The sequence below is a fragment of the Grus americana genome, chromosome 2, assembly GCF_028858705.1.
Source record: "Grus americana isolate bGruAme1 chromosome 2, bGruAme1.mat, whole genome shotgun sequence".
In the NCBI taxonomy this organism is placed as follows: Eukaryota; Metazoa; Chordata; class Aves; order Gruiformes; family Gruidae; genus Grus; species Grus americana.
The window spans coordinates 108,804,740-108,822,277 of NC_072853.1; the positions used below are offsets into that span (position 1 = coordinate 108,804,740).

General features: G+C 36.9%; 1 protein-coding gene across 2 annotated transcripts in view; it reads right to left on the minus strand.

Annotated features, from left to right (window-relative positions):
• The window catches only part of CNTNAP2 (contactin associated protein 2), a 1,227,525-nt gene that overhangs the window by 480,617 nt on the left and 729,370 nt on the right, over positions 1-17,538 (minus strand). For both annotated transcript variants that reach the window (XM_054815498.1, XM_054815497.1), the window contains exon 10: positions 4,139-4,310. In XM_054815498.1, coding sequence (XP_054671473.1) covers positions 4,139-4,310 — 172 coding nt within the window. The remainder of the gene's footprint in view (positions 1-4,138; positions 4,311-17,538) is intronic.

Genomic DNA, 17,538 nt, shown 5'->3' on the forward strand with positions numbered 1-17,538 from the left:
ATATCTGACTACTTACGTTAATTCTTTAACGTGGTACTGCATTTTTTCCCCATTTCTGTCATTTCACCTCTTATGGTACACAGAGATTTTCATTAAAATTGGCATATGTTCTGCATAATCTACAACAACAGATTGGACACTATATTTTGAAATCATTTTAGTATCTCCTCATTGTGGTTTCGTGATTAAAATCCGTAATTCTAGCCACAACAAAGTCAGGCAAGCTTTAGAATTCTCTGAGACTACTGGGATAAATTAGTTGTGAGTAATAATTCCTGTTCAATGTCCTGTGCTAAAATCCTAAAGTACAACTGTACCATCTGGACTGTAACAAGAAGTTAGTTTGTTAACAATAAGTAAAGGAGGTGTATAGAGACCTGTGCTGTCACAAGCAGTACAGCATGTTGATCACTGTGACAACAATGCAACTTCCATTGCTAATACAATTAAAGTTAATTAAGGTACAGAAACAGGGATGATTATTTTTTCTGAGTAGCATTTTAACTGCCTGTAATTACTATATATATATACCTGCATGAAATGATATACATTTGTACTATTTGGCCACTGGTGAAAACAGAATGTTCCTTAGCTTTGGTGTTCCCTTTTAATAAGATCTCAGCTTGCAGTCTTTGCAACAGCAAAATGCTCATGTGAGGAGGGGAAGACTAAAAATAAAAAGACTCTGGTTCAACACTTGTACCTCCCAAGTACAAGTGTAATACTCTAACATGACTATTCTTCTAAGGTCTTAAAAAAAATACTGGAACTAAAATGCAGAAACCCTTTCCATAGGGGCAGGTGTTTAGCTTGGCAGAACCTGGGAATTTGGAAGCAGTTACCTCCAGGGGACTGCAACATGAGAACTCGTCACTCTCAGTATGTTTTGTCATGTCCTTATAGAGAAAACTGTCCCCTCCTTACTATTCGCTCTGGCTAATGATGAAAAATGCCACTGTTTACAACTTCACGTCTTTTTCCCCAACCAAATGGCTGAAGTCTGCAGTAAGAATAATTCAATGTGACAGCTTATCTTTTTGCCCAGTGGGGGTCTTCACTGAAGTGTGGCTATGAAAGCAATTTCCATGTTGATGATGACCGAAGCCTTTATGATTCAGAGCCAAACAAGTTAAAAAAAGCAGGACGATCCCAGTATCACAGCCACAAGTACCTTCCCGTTTCAAAGGAAATGAAATTAAGCTAATATACAGCACACATGGTACTTGTATCCTTTAAAAGAAAGCTGCATAAAAAATGTTATATATAGTGGCATATTATAACAGAAGTGTTTGTAAACTCTTATTTGCAGATGTTAACAAGACAGCCATAAAAATCCAGTCAGATCTAAAGCTTGGCATTATTACTTCTTAGTCAAAGGGTTTGTTTCAAAGTGCAAACTACAAAGAAATAAACGATCATGGGAAACCAACAAACTAGATTACATCTCAAGCCTTAAAAAAAACCCAAACCCACCCCTAAGAAAATTCTCTGGATACTATTCTAATTTCCTATGATTATACAATTGTTACTCTGCTTGCAACACAATCTCCCAGTGCTTAGAAAGCAGAAATATAAGATGTATCATTTTAATTTATATAATGAAGATGATATCAGGGTCCAAAGTGGCAGAACAGAGAAAGAGAGTGAGAATACGTTTTCTTGTATAAAGAAAACAGACATACAGAAACATATATAAAACACTGTTATTTATATTAAAATATATTATCAATACCAATATTATAAACTATATAAAATCTAATATAAAATACATGTTAAATATCTAAAGCATAATAATATTTTAATATAGTAAAAGGTGTGTGATATGATACATATGGCATATGACATTATATGAAATATTTGAATATATATTATTATATGTTATAAAAATAAATACCTTATAAACAGTAACTTCTATATGAAGTTCACTTCAAAAGTAAGTGGCTTGACATACAGGAAGCTTTAAGTCCTATTTTTCAAAAATGCATTGTAAAACTCTAATTAACTTACATTGTAAGTTAATTGTAATTACGTTATAATACATCGCAAAAGCCTGATTCTGATTAACTTCACTATGATGATGCAATTATTTCTAATCGACACTGGCATAAGAGGGATCAATACAAACTGTCACATAAGCTTAGATTTATCCACTGGGTAAAAAGCAGAGACTTAATTAGATATATCTTGACATCCTTTCTTCCAAGTCAGTTTACGTTTCCAAACCCAAATATTCCTAAGCAATTCAAACTACCAAATACTAACCACAGGAGGCCTTTCTAATTTCAGTTGTATGTGAGGAGATAGAACAAACTTCCTCCCTATGACAGCAGCTCTTCACTTCCTCTTTTCACTATGACTTCAAACCTCAACAGGTTCATGAAAAGCAGCAATCCGAAGTGGCCTGACACACCGGAACATCTCACTGGTACGCCGCAAAGCATGCTCCTTAAACACTGACATTACTAAAATGGTTTACTGGCTCTGGCTGGGATGAAGTTACTAAGTTGACCTTCTTCATAGCAGCCCATATGGTGCTGTGCCTCCCAGCTGCGGCTGAAAGAGTGATGGTAACACACCGATGTTTTGGCTGCTGCTGAACGGGGCTGGCGCAACATTAAGGCTGTCTCTCCACACGCCCCCCATAACAGTCAGGAGGATGGGGCTGGGCAAGATGTTAGGACGGGACACAGCTGGGACAGCTGACCCAAACTGACCGTCGGAATATCCCATACTATATAACCTCATGCTTAGCAATAAAAACTCAGGGAATGGAGGAGGAAGGGGAGATGTTTTGGGTTACGGAGTTTCCCTTCCCAAACAGCTGTTACACGCGCTGAGGGCCTGCTTCCCAGGAAGCGTCTGGACATCTGCCTGCTGATGCGAAGTAGTGAATGAATTCCTCTCCTTCCTTCTGTTTTTCTCCCCATCTCCTGGGAGAGGGGAGTGAGCAAAATGTAGGGTGGGTGTTTGGCTGCTCACCACTGTCAACCCACCTCAGCCTGTTTAGTGCAAACTTATGTCTACATTTCAGGAAGAGAAGGCATTTTGCAAGACCAAAGCAGTATGCCATATTTCATTTTTTCACAGCATTTATCTCTTTAAGATTCTCTTAACTTACAATAGGAAATGAAAAGCACATACATTTCTTTACCATAACTATGCAGATCTTTGCTGATGATATCCAGAGGCACTCAGCCCGCAGAATCTCCATCCTTGGAGATACTCAAAACCTGACTGGACACAGGCCTCAGCAACCTGATATAGCTTTGAAGTTGGCCCTGCACTGAACGGGGCTTGGAGCACATGAACTCCGGTGGTTGCTTGTTACCTGAATTATTCTAGGGTTCTATGATCTTGTAATCTTTGCTTCTTTGAAAGCATAATTCTAAAAAGCCATTTTCAGCTTTCCAGCAGACTTGCAATGCGTTTAATATGTAGGTAATTTTCATGATAAGCCCAGCTGTCTGCATTCAGGCCTTGGGCTACTTGCTCTTTCCCTGTCTTTCCTAGTATTCTCTTTTTTGCCAACAAAGAAGAAACTATTAATCAGGAGTATCAGAAATCAACACAGGTAAGTGGTTGAAAAGGTGGGGCTCAAAGCAAAAGCTTGCCGTAATTCTGAATTACTCTTCTCGGTTTGGAAAAAACCCCCACTAAGCATTAATTTCATAATGTCTGAGCAATTATTACATGCAGTTATGCAAGCATGTGGACCTATTTTAATTCTCTGAGGAATTCAGTGAAGCCAGAAGGTACTGAAGCCAGGAAGCACAACTCCTAGTTCCAAAAAGATCTCCGTAACAATCACCTAAGAAACCTACAAAATGTCCTGACTTTTTGGGAGAGTTCCCTCTATGCAAGGCAGCCATATTATTGACCCATAGGCTGAATTTGACTTACAAGAGCTTTTTACCTCCTTCTCTGCCTGAAAGTGGGGAGATTGGAGATATGCTTTCCACTGCACCCTGCACAATCTACAGCTTAAAGCCATCATCTCCATCACTTAAGCATGGTTCCCACTGCTAAAAGGTGAGACTGCTTTGACATGATCACTGGCAGTGTCAGAACCACCTTTTCGGTATCAATGTATATTTTCAGAATACACAGGAAATGTATCAGTGATGTCTCTGCAACTTACCTGTCAATAATGGCACACATGTCAATGGTAACATTGGCAAAGCTTCCCAGCTGCCCTTGCTCCACTGCGTGCAAATCCACCAGCTGATCATCCACGTGAATAAACTGCATGCATCCTTGAAATGAATGCTGAAATAGCGAGTGATCCGAGTCATTCATCTGTATAGGAACCCCTGTAGATCAGCAGAATAAAGAACATTATTAGCTGCATATACTATTACTCAAGCTAGTATTTTTTCACAGGAAAAGATATGTTTTCTAGATGGGGGAAGAAAAAGGCAAGGTGGAAAGGAAATATACAGTTATTAGATTACATTGCAATGTTAGTGATTGAAGTCATTGGAAACTACCTGCAAGAATTTATATGGTACAGCTGACGACTCATTAATTTTTGTCTACAGGATGGAAGTCTTCTGCTACCCTTCTCCTGCCTCAGCACCCTATTGCTGTTTCTCATTACTTCTCTCTTCATACAAAGACTAAGGGAATAGGAAAAGGATTCATCTCCTTGATATATTTTAGGAATCATATTCCCATTTCTCAGATTTTTCTGAGGAAAATGGATTCCATGCATTCCATGAAGTGAATTTCCAGTTTAGCCTTCTCTAGAACTAAGCTTCCTGGGCAATGAATACTTGTGCTGGAAACTTTCTGCAAACTTAAAACTAGCCCTAAAATCTGATGTCCTGGCCCACTTCTGAAGAATCTGAGGAGAATCTGTAGTATTTTCATTTTTGCTCTGAATGCGTTCATTTGCCTGTCTTTCTGAAGGTGGTTTATAAGAGATGAGAACGAATTAGTGTCTTGACTCAGGCTAAAAGGCAGGAAGGCAGAGGATGTTTGATGTAATTGTTTAACTGAATGTCCTTCAGAACTGAATGTGTCAATTTACTTGAGAAAAATGTCCTTGATAAGACAGAGCCTGATTCACTACTTATAAATCTTTGACAATGAACTCCTTGAAAAAGCTTCAAGAAAATAATTTAGACAGAATCTGTTTAAGATGAAAGCAGGAAGGGAGGAGTTAACAACAGTTTATTGGTAAACAGGGTAAAAAGTCTAGAAAATGCATAATGGTTTTGCAGATTTCAGCTAGGAAGATGACTAGCCAGGCAGTTGTTGGCTGACAAGGGTAAAAAAAATCACATACATTTGTTTTGGCAGCTGAGAGAGATTACACAGCTCCCATTCCTTCTCCCACTTTCCTACTCAACTTCTGATCCCCAATGCCTTACTGCCTTCTTCAATAGCATGGAAACAGCTATTTGTGGAAACAGGAGGATAACAGATTATCAGACCGATATTGTTAGAACAGCAGCAGGAAAAAGGAATGAACATAATCTTAAATTCTCTTCCTATATACAGTTTATCACGTGCCACCCAAATAGTTGTCTTGGCTAAAAGAGAGGGCAATGAAGAGAGGGCAGTAACAAGCAACTGGAGCTTGAGGACAGATGCTGTAGGATGTGGCACCTATTACTAAAAAAACTCAGATACACCTAAGTCTTCCCCGAAATACAATTGAAACTCATTGTAACTGAAAGGCTTTGCCAGAACATTCAAATGACCAGCAATGTTTTTTTAAAATTTTCTAAAACAGTCTTGCCCATCAGCTAAAATTACTGGTGGTAGCTCCTAAATTTGCCTGACTCACTTCAGTAAGCACTCACTTCAGAGTTCACCGGTGGTGCCACAGAATTAATCAGAGATGTTATAGCAATTAAGCAGTGACCATCCTAAAAGTTAGCTCTGAAAGACTTTTGAAGAAATTGGGCAAAGGCTTGTCTTCAGGTAATACCACCCTTGGAGCAAAATTGTGACACTATAGTAGGGAGCCATAAACTGCTGTGAGAAAGATAAATAACCCCCTCCCACTAATACACATCAGATGGAGAAGGAAAAACTCCTAGGGATCCCCCAATTGCCTAACTAGTGCATAATACCCTCATCAGACCAACTGTCCCCCACCAAAATTGTGCTAATCCTAGACTGTGTGAATTGTTATTTTGGATTGACAGAAAAGTCAAGTTGTAGGGACCGGATTTATATTCTCTTCCTAGCATGTGCATTGGCTAGTGACTTATCTGATGAAGAGAGCATAGGGCTTTCAGAAACCTGCCTCCTAGTTTTTTTAACTTGTTCTTTCCAGTGACTGATTAAACTGATTCCTCTGATGCTTTACAGACAACAGAATAGAGAGACAAAAAGTGCAAGTTAATTGCCTGTTGTTTGGTGGATGCAAGCACAGTATTTGCAGGTTCCTATCCGGTGCTTTCTTCAATTATATTTAAACAGCTCACTTTTCAATATAATTGTCTGGTTTTCAAACTGTCACTGAAACTACCCTGTAACTCCTTCTCAGCAAGAACCCCAAACTGACACCAAGTACATGGTCATTTAGATCTTCAATGCATTAGTAGAGCTGTGCAGGAAACCTATGTACCATCTTCCAGTTCAAAGCACTTACACAGTTCCTTTGTTCTAAATATTAAATTCAAGGTCACCAACACTGAAGTAAAATCTTAGTAACATTTATGTAAACCCAGCAAAGCCAAGGACATTATACGGATATATCCAAATATAATGAAAGAATATCCACCATCCTACAAGCACTAAGATCAAAAGCTAGAGCCACAATTCACTCTTCACATCAAAAAGAGTATAATCCAAATAACTAAGCCACAAACGTATGATTAGATTCAGCAATATATTCCAAAAATTACTACCAACATTTGATAGCACTTGAGAACTAACCACAGAGGCATTTCAATATGTGATTCTCAGTTTCACTGCATCTGAAGTATCAGTTCTTGACCTACACTATACTAGCACACAGTTATTACTGGTCTCTGGGACACGTCCTCAGCTTTGCTACTGGTTGAACCTGCAGACAGGAAAGTGGCAACCGGTTCCCTCAGCCTGGGCAGAGACCCCAGGTCCCTGGGTCCCCAGGCTGGGCTGCACTGGCTGGGGTAGGAGGGAGTCATGGGCTGGAGGTGGCGGCTGCTCCTAACCCAATTACATAAATCCAGCTTTCCTCTGCCACCCAGGAGAGTGATGTGCACTGATCGTTAGTTGGTTTGGGATTCACGGATGAAGACTATAATTTGCTCACTCAAATGTCTTTGCCTGTCTTCCTGCTACTCCCTTCGCTGTTTCTAGTCAGGTAAGGAACTGGAAGAGGAGGGGGTTTATGCACTTGCACAGCACCTTGCATAAACTGTCTGTGAGGCTGACTGGATGTCAAGTCATGCTATATGCTAACAGACAGTTATACAAAAAGATAATTTAAAAAACCAATTCACTATCCACAGGGAATGGAAGAATGGCGGGGGGTGGGGGGTGTATTGAACCATATGCTTCTCACAAACCAGCCTTCTCTAACACTTTTTTTTTTCTGCTTTAAAATTGTTGCCATAGCTTTGACAAACTTTTCAGAATGCAGTTAATAAACATACTGTTATGTAAATAGTTTAGCATGTGGGAAAGCAACTAGACAAGCCTTGTGTATAACACCTAGATTGTTTTTGAACTATTAGGCATACAGTCCAATGCCCGTTACTATTGGTGGGACCCGGACAATTTAGACAATTCCAGTCCCAGTCAACTGAGGCAAACCTTCTGTCTCAAACGTAAACCTGGAATGACCTAGTACCTTGCAGTGATTATTTTAATACAAACAACAATGCCTTCCCCTTCTTGATCTTCATCAATAAGACATGACTCACTTCTTCATCCTTCCTACAGTGAATGAAATTTTAATTAAATAAAGTTCTATAACCAAAGCTGACAGCAATGCTGTCACTAGAAAGGCTAAAAATAATGGATGAACAATTTGGACAGCACTGTATTGATCTTTTTGCTGACAAGAAAATATGTACATTTTCAAAATGCACATAAAATGCAGTTTGGACAGTTTAAAACAATGTTCGTGCTTATGATTACAAATGCACCTTAAAGTCAGGTAGACTCCCTTAAACTGTGATTTTTACACCTTTCTGGCTTTTTCTGTACAGAATCTGAATCTTACCATTTTATTTTCCACATTCCAAGCCCACAAAGAGATTGATTATCCTGAAAAGGTCATACATGGATTGAATCTGAATTTTCCCCAGAGTTCAAGAAAATTTGTTTCCAGGACTTCATTCTGACCTACCAAAGACGGAACAGCCAAAATTCTAGATCCAGCTCCTAATCTTAATTCAAACTCACAAGAAAAATTAGAAAATCTATAGCTTTGATTCATGCTATTTTCTATGTTAGAAGTTATTTTAATATAATAAAATAAATATAATACATAAATTATAATAGGTATAATACCCATGAAATAAAAACAATTTTTCTTTTCCAGTGTCAAGGTCTTTTATGCCTCTCTTCCAATCACCTCAGTAAGGTTCTATCAAAGACATTGTAAGAAAAGAAGTCAAAGAAATGAAATATCATACTAGACTCTGAATATACAATTAGAAATTATTTTGTATCCCTATGTGAAGCACTCAGATATTATTTGAAAAGTAATGCAAATTCTATTGTGACAAGAAGATAGGTATTCTCCATAGCTTGTGAAAACACCTCAGGATTGTATTTTTTTTTGCCTTTTGTTTTATTTGTAAGTTAACAATGGGCTGATATTTGTATACAGATGGTACCTGCCATTTCTTTAAATGAAAAAATACACCTTATTTAAAAAAAAAAAAGTAACTACTATCTTAGATATCTAACTGGTAGTCCATATTGTCTTCAACTAGTTGCACGAGTAACTGCAGAATCTAGTGATCAATAGAAAAAGTGATTGATCTCAATTCTGACAGTGATTTTTATCTGCATGGTATTTCAAGTATATGTCCTGGATCCTTGCTATGCTGAATGAGAGGAAGGAAACAAAATTATTTATTTGTCAGGATAAATAGCAGCACAATATCGTTCAAGGGTCAAGTGATCTTCAAATTTTCTATACATATCACACAGAGTCAAAAGATGTTATTCTGAACCCACAGAACAAAACTCAAATTAAGTGCTAATAATGCACTTAAGATTGAAGATATAGCTGGTGTTTCACATTTTAATAAAGAGGAAAAGACATTAAAAAAAAGCTCAATACACCTACCTACCCAAATTCACCATAGTATTTTTATGCCTGTTTCAATCAGACCAGAATGAGGCCCTTAGTGTGAAGTGGAACACAAGCAATAACTTTGGAAAACTAGAAGTTTCCTGCTCCAAGAGCATGAAATAAACTAAAGTAAACAAACTGCAGAAGGGATGAACAGCATGAGTTAAAATGGAATATTTTTTTCATTTCATTGCATCTCTGTAAAGCTACAGAAATGCTCAAAAAAGCACACGCATATACTTTCTAAGTATTTGAAGGAAAACGAGACCAGTACTGGGAGGTTTCAAGAGTCATGCCTCTTCAACTCCAGTCATAATTCTGTATTAGCGAATATGAGGACTAAGGATGGGGTTTGCCAAGGCATTTGGATCCCATGTCTAGCAACTGTATGAACTGTCCTGAAAATAACCAGGACTTCAGAGTCTCCCAGCTCGGTGGAGTGCAGAAAGGCAAACCAGAATGGGAACTACAATTTTTCTGTGTGTGTTGCAGAGAAAGTCACCAATTTCTTGAATGAGGCAGTTTCTAACAAATTCATCTTTACTTTTGCCTTCATTGTTTCATTTATAGAAACACAGAGGTTGAATGAAAGGTAGTGCATTCTATACCAACAACTGTAAATTAATGATCTTAAAACCCCAAATGTGTGTGTGTGTAGAGAGCAAAGCACACTTTACTAATGCTAGAGCTTAGGACAAGAGGATGTTGTACTTCTAGCAGTCCTGGGGCACACATGAGTCCTCTAGGTAAAACAGGCTAGCGTTAATGAAGTCTCCGGTGGACTTCGCAGAATCTTCTCTATACATGCCATTCATATTATAATGAAAAAGTTTAATCAGATCTCACAAGACTTGGCAGCATTTTCTACCAGTGGTGTGACTCCTGATTTGTTTTGTCTCCTCTGGAAATCTGGTCCTCAGCCAGACCCTCTTCACTATTTTATTGCCAGCTGTCTGCTTATTAATTGAAGCCAGTTCTGGAAAAGCACTGAGATTTTTCAGTCTCTTTGTATACTGGGGTTCCTTAAACCTCATTAGATTTCAATTCAGCATATTCACATTGATTCTGTACCTACCAGTTCTTGATGGGATTTAATTCTTTAAAAAGTAGCTTCTAAGACCTCTCTACCTGAGGTACAAAGAATACCAACACAGTACTACAGTTCTCCTTTACCAGGTGCTACAGAAATTCTTCCTGGAGCACACCTGAGATTTAGCTGTAATAATTCTAGGGTTATGTGACCTAGCCATAGATCTAGGTCATGTAAAGCATAACAGTTTATCTGAACATGTAATTGTACTGGTATTGTTTATAAGTTGGTCATCAAGGAAAGAAACAGGCAGATTACGCAACAATCTAGGTGAGAAAAAGCCCAAAAGATACTCAGATGATAACAGCTGAGCAACTAGCTGTGAACTGACTATCCTCAAGCCACAGTGCAACTTGCACAAATATTATTTTATGAGATATTAAATGGCTTGGATGACAGCCTAGAAAAAAAGTAGAGGAAATACAGTCATGAAGGCACCAACAAAAGCAGAAACAGGAGCAAGGCAGACTAACAGCACACAGGAAAATTACTAGCAGTAACAAGGGAAGGATAAGACTACAGTATAATCATGTCTTTTTACCAGCTTTGTTGATTCAGTGCTTCTCAGATTGCTGTGGACCTCAGCGTGAACAACAGTGTACTTGTTTAGAAGAGCTGTCTTGAGACACTCTTCCCAATGGCTGGCCACAGAATTCAAAAGATTCAAATATATTTGGGCCTTCCAGTTAGTGTTGGAAAACAGCAGGGTTGTAACCCAGGCTTTCAGCTTGCAAGGTGATGGTATCAGTTCAGTTGTTTGAAATGAACTGTAACAGGCCCTGAGGTGTATCTCACCTTTAACTATGGCATCCTTTTCCTTTCCTTTTGCTTTTCAGTGCCAAAGGACAGGTACTCTTTCTTTTTTCTCTTCCCTGAGGTAATTACAAACATGGTATCTCTCCTATTTTCAAAGTAATCTCTTGCAAAACATGTAGACCATGTCATTCCCAAAGAGAGAGAATGTCTGGCAGATTGTGCCCAGGCTCAGCTAGGGTGAAATATGCACACAGACCACCCCTCTTCTCAGATCACATACCACCTCGACTACACTTTTTAAAAAATCTAGCTAATTAAGCAGAACACCAGCATGATTTTCATTCACAGGGAATTATTTCAGTCTTATAAATACCACAAGACATGTCCTAAATACCAATATTTGTTTAAATGACTAAACTTCATACCCTAGGTCTGATAACACTGCAACAAAAAAGAAATGATTCCTGACAATCTAAGAAGACGTCTATGTTCAGAAAAGAAAACTACCTATTAGTACTCTCAGATCTGTTGCAAACCAGGTACAAAAGCAGTCTATTCAACAGTTGCTGCTGTTTCCCTTAAGAGCCATACTAGACATTACAAATCTAAGCATATACCCACAGACACCAAAATTTCGTAAGATGAACAATGTCTTGGTGGTGGAAAAGAACAAATATAATTATCGCATAGGACTGGTTTTACTGATTTTGTCTTCAGACAGGGGGAAGATGAGATTGATGTCTCTTCCAGCTCCGTGACTGTATGAAATATGATGACTTCTCCCCCTTTACGGCTCTCTCTGAAGTTCTTCTGTAGATTGGATAAATGTTTGCCCAGATATTTTAGAGTTGTAATAAAATACTCTTGTCTGCTAGGAACAAGATTAAATATTACTGTACGTAGGGTATGGCAGGATCTTAAAAGGAGGAGCATAAGGGGAAAAAATTAAGTAAAATAGCCTTAAAAATACACACAGATGTTAAAATTGATACTTGTCCAAATCACAACAGAAATAAATCAGGTATTATCTACTCAATGCACAGATAATTTTCCATCTTTTATTTGACTTGCTGTTCTAATTCCCTTGCATGGTGGGTGGCATATTGTTGGTTTTACAATGTCACTATTTGTGTAGGCGCATAAAAAAAATACAATAAACTGAATTCACTATTTGGACATGTTTGCATTCCAAGAGCATCAGAAATAGATAGAGGAAATGCATGTCTCTTTTCACAAAATAATACCAAAACTGCATCCTCTTGCTATCTTGATGTTTAAAAAAAATGGATGAACAGTAAGATTTAATTTATTTTCTTGCAAATAAATGTTTTCCAAAGTCCTTATTCTGACAAGAACTGATGTAAATGGTAATTCATGTTATAAAAGCAGCTTATTTTATACTGAAATGGAAGCAGCAGCTCTGCTTGATGGAAAGTGTGCCTTATATAAACGAGAGCTCCACTGAGGAAAGTCCACTTCTTAAAGTAGCTAGAGTTTGCTTTTTTTGCTCCTTCTTCAGAAACCCCTTGATTCTGCCAGTTGTTAAACACCTCCAATTCCTGCCTATGGAATGGAATTCCTTCAATGGACTTTGAGAGTAGTCAGCCACTTAAGACATAAATAGAGTCCTCAGGAAAAGTACAATAAAAAGAGAAATAACTACTTTAAAATAAAAAAGAAAATTTTAGATACATTTTAATCCTTTAATTAGAAACTGGCAGTGATCAAAATAAATCAGGACACTGAGATTGTAATAATGTTAATATAAATAACATAATGAAATGAGACACAAGTGAAAAAAAAGTATTGTTTGAAAAACAGTTCACTTATTATGAAGCATTTAAGCACAGTTTTATGCTCTGGTGGTTCTTCGCAAAAAGGCAATTATTTTTCCTGGCAGAGGAACAGTTAAAATTATTAATAGAATATTTCTGGCATCATCTGACAAACTAAATAGAATGCAAATATCTTCTGCTGTTTTTAAATGAAGGTTTTATTACCTTCGCATAAAAAGATGTGGTGCATGCATGGCTGAAACCCTAAAATATGAAATCACTAAGAACTCTGTTTTGAAATAAACTCAAAAGCTCTCCTGATCTTCTTGTTTAGATAAAATTCTCCTTTGAGTAACTGGAAACAAAACCAATAATAGCAAATTTAAAGCATCACTTTTCTGACATGGAGAGAGACAGTAAGAATGATCATTATTAACAGTCTTGACTAATTGAAGTCCATCTAACACTTTACTGCAATTTCTATCTTATTTTATTGGATATGATAGAAAATACAGAAAGCCACATAATGATCAAACTGCTGCAAATCTGTACATTACACTACCCATGTAATATATGCTATTCATAGGATTTCTATTTTATAACAAAGAGAATAAATGTACCTTAGATTTTCAAAGTTACTGCTACTTCACTTCTACAGAAAATCCCCCATGAAGATAAAAAATGTTTAGAGACTGCTGGAGATAATTACACTTAACGAAATGTAAGCAGCATAAAATACGCAATCACTATTTACTGCCTTTAGGAGATGTACAGTGTGGAGATTACACTGTTGGCATTAATTGTGTAATCTTGCTGCTCCTACATCAACTTATTTTGTATTTTTATGTACTGCAAAGTTCTGGCTACCGTATCAGTAAGGTGAATTTACTTTAATTGAAAATAGTAGTATAGAAGTCATTGGACCGATTCAACTACAGATTCATGTGATTTACTTCCACTAACTTCTACCTAAGAGATTTATATTTTAATCAACTTTTTTTTTTATTCAGTACAGTTAACAAAGGTACAAAAATGAAAGCATTTAGTGTTGAGTGGCTAACCACCCAAGCAAAATCATTGTGAGCTACAGTTTGCATGACCACAATACATCACTTTGTGGTAAACTGCACCAGTTTGGAACTGAGTATTGGTTTAGGTACCTTAAACATGCTATTGCTAGTTTTATGCTGCTCACTGCATGTTCTCCAGTATTCCCAATTTTCTCACTGAGCTGCTACTACCTTGTATCAACTATAACCACAGAGAGTACCAACCTCCCCAGAGACTTACCAAGAAAACAGAATTATCTCTTGGTTCCAAAGACTTTCTTGGGGCTTTGCCGCTAATAAATGCTTCTACTTATGTAAAACTTGAAACGCGATCTGATTTAAAGTACATTCAGATATTCGGTGCATCTTAAATGTCTATTCTGACACTTCTTTAGCAGTAAGTTCCAGGTTTTGAACACCTTCAATTTATTTTTCAGACTTCCAAAACTACCTTAAGCATATTAATCATTGGTAATAAGCATATCACTATATAGATGGTTTCTAGAGGTCAAAATTAAGGATGCCCATTAAATAAGTCAGGTGGATATAAAGATCAAGTTTGTTGCTCTTTAATAGGCAAACTAGAAAAATAATTAATTGGATGTTTAAAGAGTTATCTCAATAATTTTCATATTTTGCACAGCTTAAATTTTCCTTGAGTAATCATGTTTTTGTTCTTAAATTCACATAAAATTCTCTTGAGCAATGAAATTAAGTACATTAAGTTCTGTAGGCCTTAATGGAATCTGTATAAATGGTCACTAAATTCATAGTAAAGACTGTCCTGCTTATTAGAATCTTATGCAAAAAAAGACACAGTAATTAATTTTAAAATCTCAGCATTACAAACTATAGAACTGATTAACAAATTTTTACCTATTCACTTACATTTTCAGTTCATAATAACTGTAAAGACATGTGACTCAAAAAACGTACCACGGTACTTTTCTTATTTGTTGCATTTTTTACTATGTATTATACAAAGACAAGATGAAAGAAAGGCAGGATAGAGAAGGAAAATCACATGGTCATTCTGATACTTTAGAAGTAAACACAGCAATGTGATTAGTAGTCCCCCCACTTTTTAATAGATTAGCTATGCCATTTGCTTGTATTATGAGATATTTATAAACTGTATGTTTGAATTACATACCCATTTGGGCAAACTGGATAGTTTAACTTAATAAAGTGTTATACATCTTTGACACAGTGGTAGAATAGAACTTTATATCTGCTTTTTTCAGGTGGTTATGATTTAAACAATATTTAGTTTTCTTATTTCTATTTAGAAACACAAATATAGAAATAGATTGCCAGTAGATTGTCTATCACAATTTAGAAAGAAATAACAAGGAATCTCTACATGTAAAGAAACACATGCTCTCCTTTCTGAATCTGAGCTCATTTATCTGTAGCACATAATTTGTACCTGCAGTTCAAGTGAAAAGTTAGCAACCTTTAACATTTTTACAGTGGAAACCACTCATATAGCAGCACATATTCAACCTATAGTGATATTAGAAAGAAATCCATATAATAAATCAGAATGAACTCTAGTCAACAATAATAACAACAAAATCTATTTTCTGTTATCTCCATAATTATTTAAAGCTATTATGAGTGCAAAAATTTCACTAAATAGAAAGAAACTGAAGTCTATTTGTCTCTTACTCCTAAGACTTGAATGTTAGGAAGGATCACCATTCTGTTATCTTTTTTTAAAACTTGATGCTCTCTCTCTCTCTCAAAAAAAAAAAATCATTTTAGAAACTGATATTTAACCTTTGTAGAATTAGAACATTAAAGAAAATAATTCCAGTTATTAATAATTCCAGGGTTATGGTGCATTTCTACTTTTTCAGCTCATCCAACCTTCACTCTATTACAAGTCTGCTCACTTGAAACAAGGTATGTGTACAACAGAAAATTTGTAGAAATTTATACACAGAAATTACTTTAACTTCAATCTCCTGTTTTTAATAAAAAAAATTTAAAAAATGTTTTTAAAGAAATTGAATGAAACTTTAAACTGAAACCACAAAATAACCCCTTCAGAAGCATAACCCTTGACATTCTTTCTTCCTCTCAGTACTAATATCAAATCCAATGGAGCCAAGGAGATTTCTTAAACACTGCGGCTGCCTATTCAAAAGCACAGTAGGCATAGCAGCAAAGGCCTCATACAGTACTGACTCAACATAAACTCAATGTTGAAGTTTTTTGAATAACAAGCTACAGGACTGAACTGCGACAAATTGTATTAGGCTTATTAAAAGTTCTCTTGCAAGTGCTTTAAGTTGCATGACAGTATACATTGACTGACTCACATCAGAAGAAAATGTGCTGTTTTTTAAAAGAACTGTGCTTATTTCCTTGCAAGAAGGTTTGTTTTTTGTTTTCTTGGATGTATACACTGGAAAGTACACAGTGAAAATAATGTTACTGACATGCCACATCCAAGATGGATTTCCTCCTACTGTAATGCTGAATGAGTCCTACAAAAATGACTGAAGCAATTTAGTGTGTTGAGGAAAGCTACACAAAGAAAAATACAGCTGCCCAAATATAAAAGAAATCTTAGCTTTTCAAATTTTCTTTCGTTGTTTGATGTAGTATTTACACTCTTAAAGGTTCAAAATAATTATAGAAATTATGATGGATGAATTTTAAAAGATTTATTTTCAACAGGAGCTCAACTAAAATCTTTAACAGCTATCAGGGGGTTACCTTCCATTGCTATTGACACTGGCTTTAGCAATGCCTCAGAGAGTTGAAAATAAGGACCTAAATTACATTCGCTTATGAAAAATCAAATTATTATAAAATCCCAAAATCATTTAGTTTAGAAGGGACCTCTGGAGATCATCTGATCTAACCTGCTCTTCAGAGGAGGTCAAATTAGGGCAGGTTGCTTAGGTATGTGTTCAGATCAGTTCACTGTCTCCAAGGATGGAGATTTCAGAACCTCTCTGAACAACCTGTTCCAGTGTTTGACCACCCTCACAGCTGAGAAATGTGTCCTTGTATTTAATCAGTATTTCTCATGTTGCAACTTGTGTCTGTTGCCTTTTGTCTTCTCATCATACACCTCCAAGAAGAGTCTGGATCCATCTTCTCTACACCCTCCCAGCAGGCAGCTGTAGGCAGTAAGAGGATCTCCCTTCAGCCTTATCTTCTGGAGGCTAAACAAACCCAGTTTTCTCAGCCAGCCTTTCTTCATACGTCACGTATTGAGGCCCTTCACTCTCTTGTTGACCCTCTGCTTGACTTGCTCTAGTATGTTGTCATCTTTCTTGTACTGGGGGGCCCAACACAGTGTATTTCAGATGTGGTCTCACCAGTGCAGATGGAGGGGACAAATCACTTACTGCAGCCTGCTGACTCACTATGCCAGTGGCCACCTTCACCACAGGGGCACAATTACTGTTTATGCTCAACTCGTCCATCAGGACTCAAGGTCCTTTTCTGCAAAACTCTTTTCTACCCAGTTGATGACCAGACTGTACTGATGCACTGGATTATTCAGCCCCTGGCGCAGGACTCTGAGTTTGTCTTTGCTGTGTGTGATGAAGTCTTTGTTAGCTCATTTCTCCAGCATGTTGAGGTCCAAGTGAATAG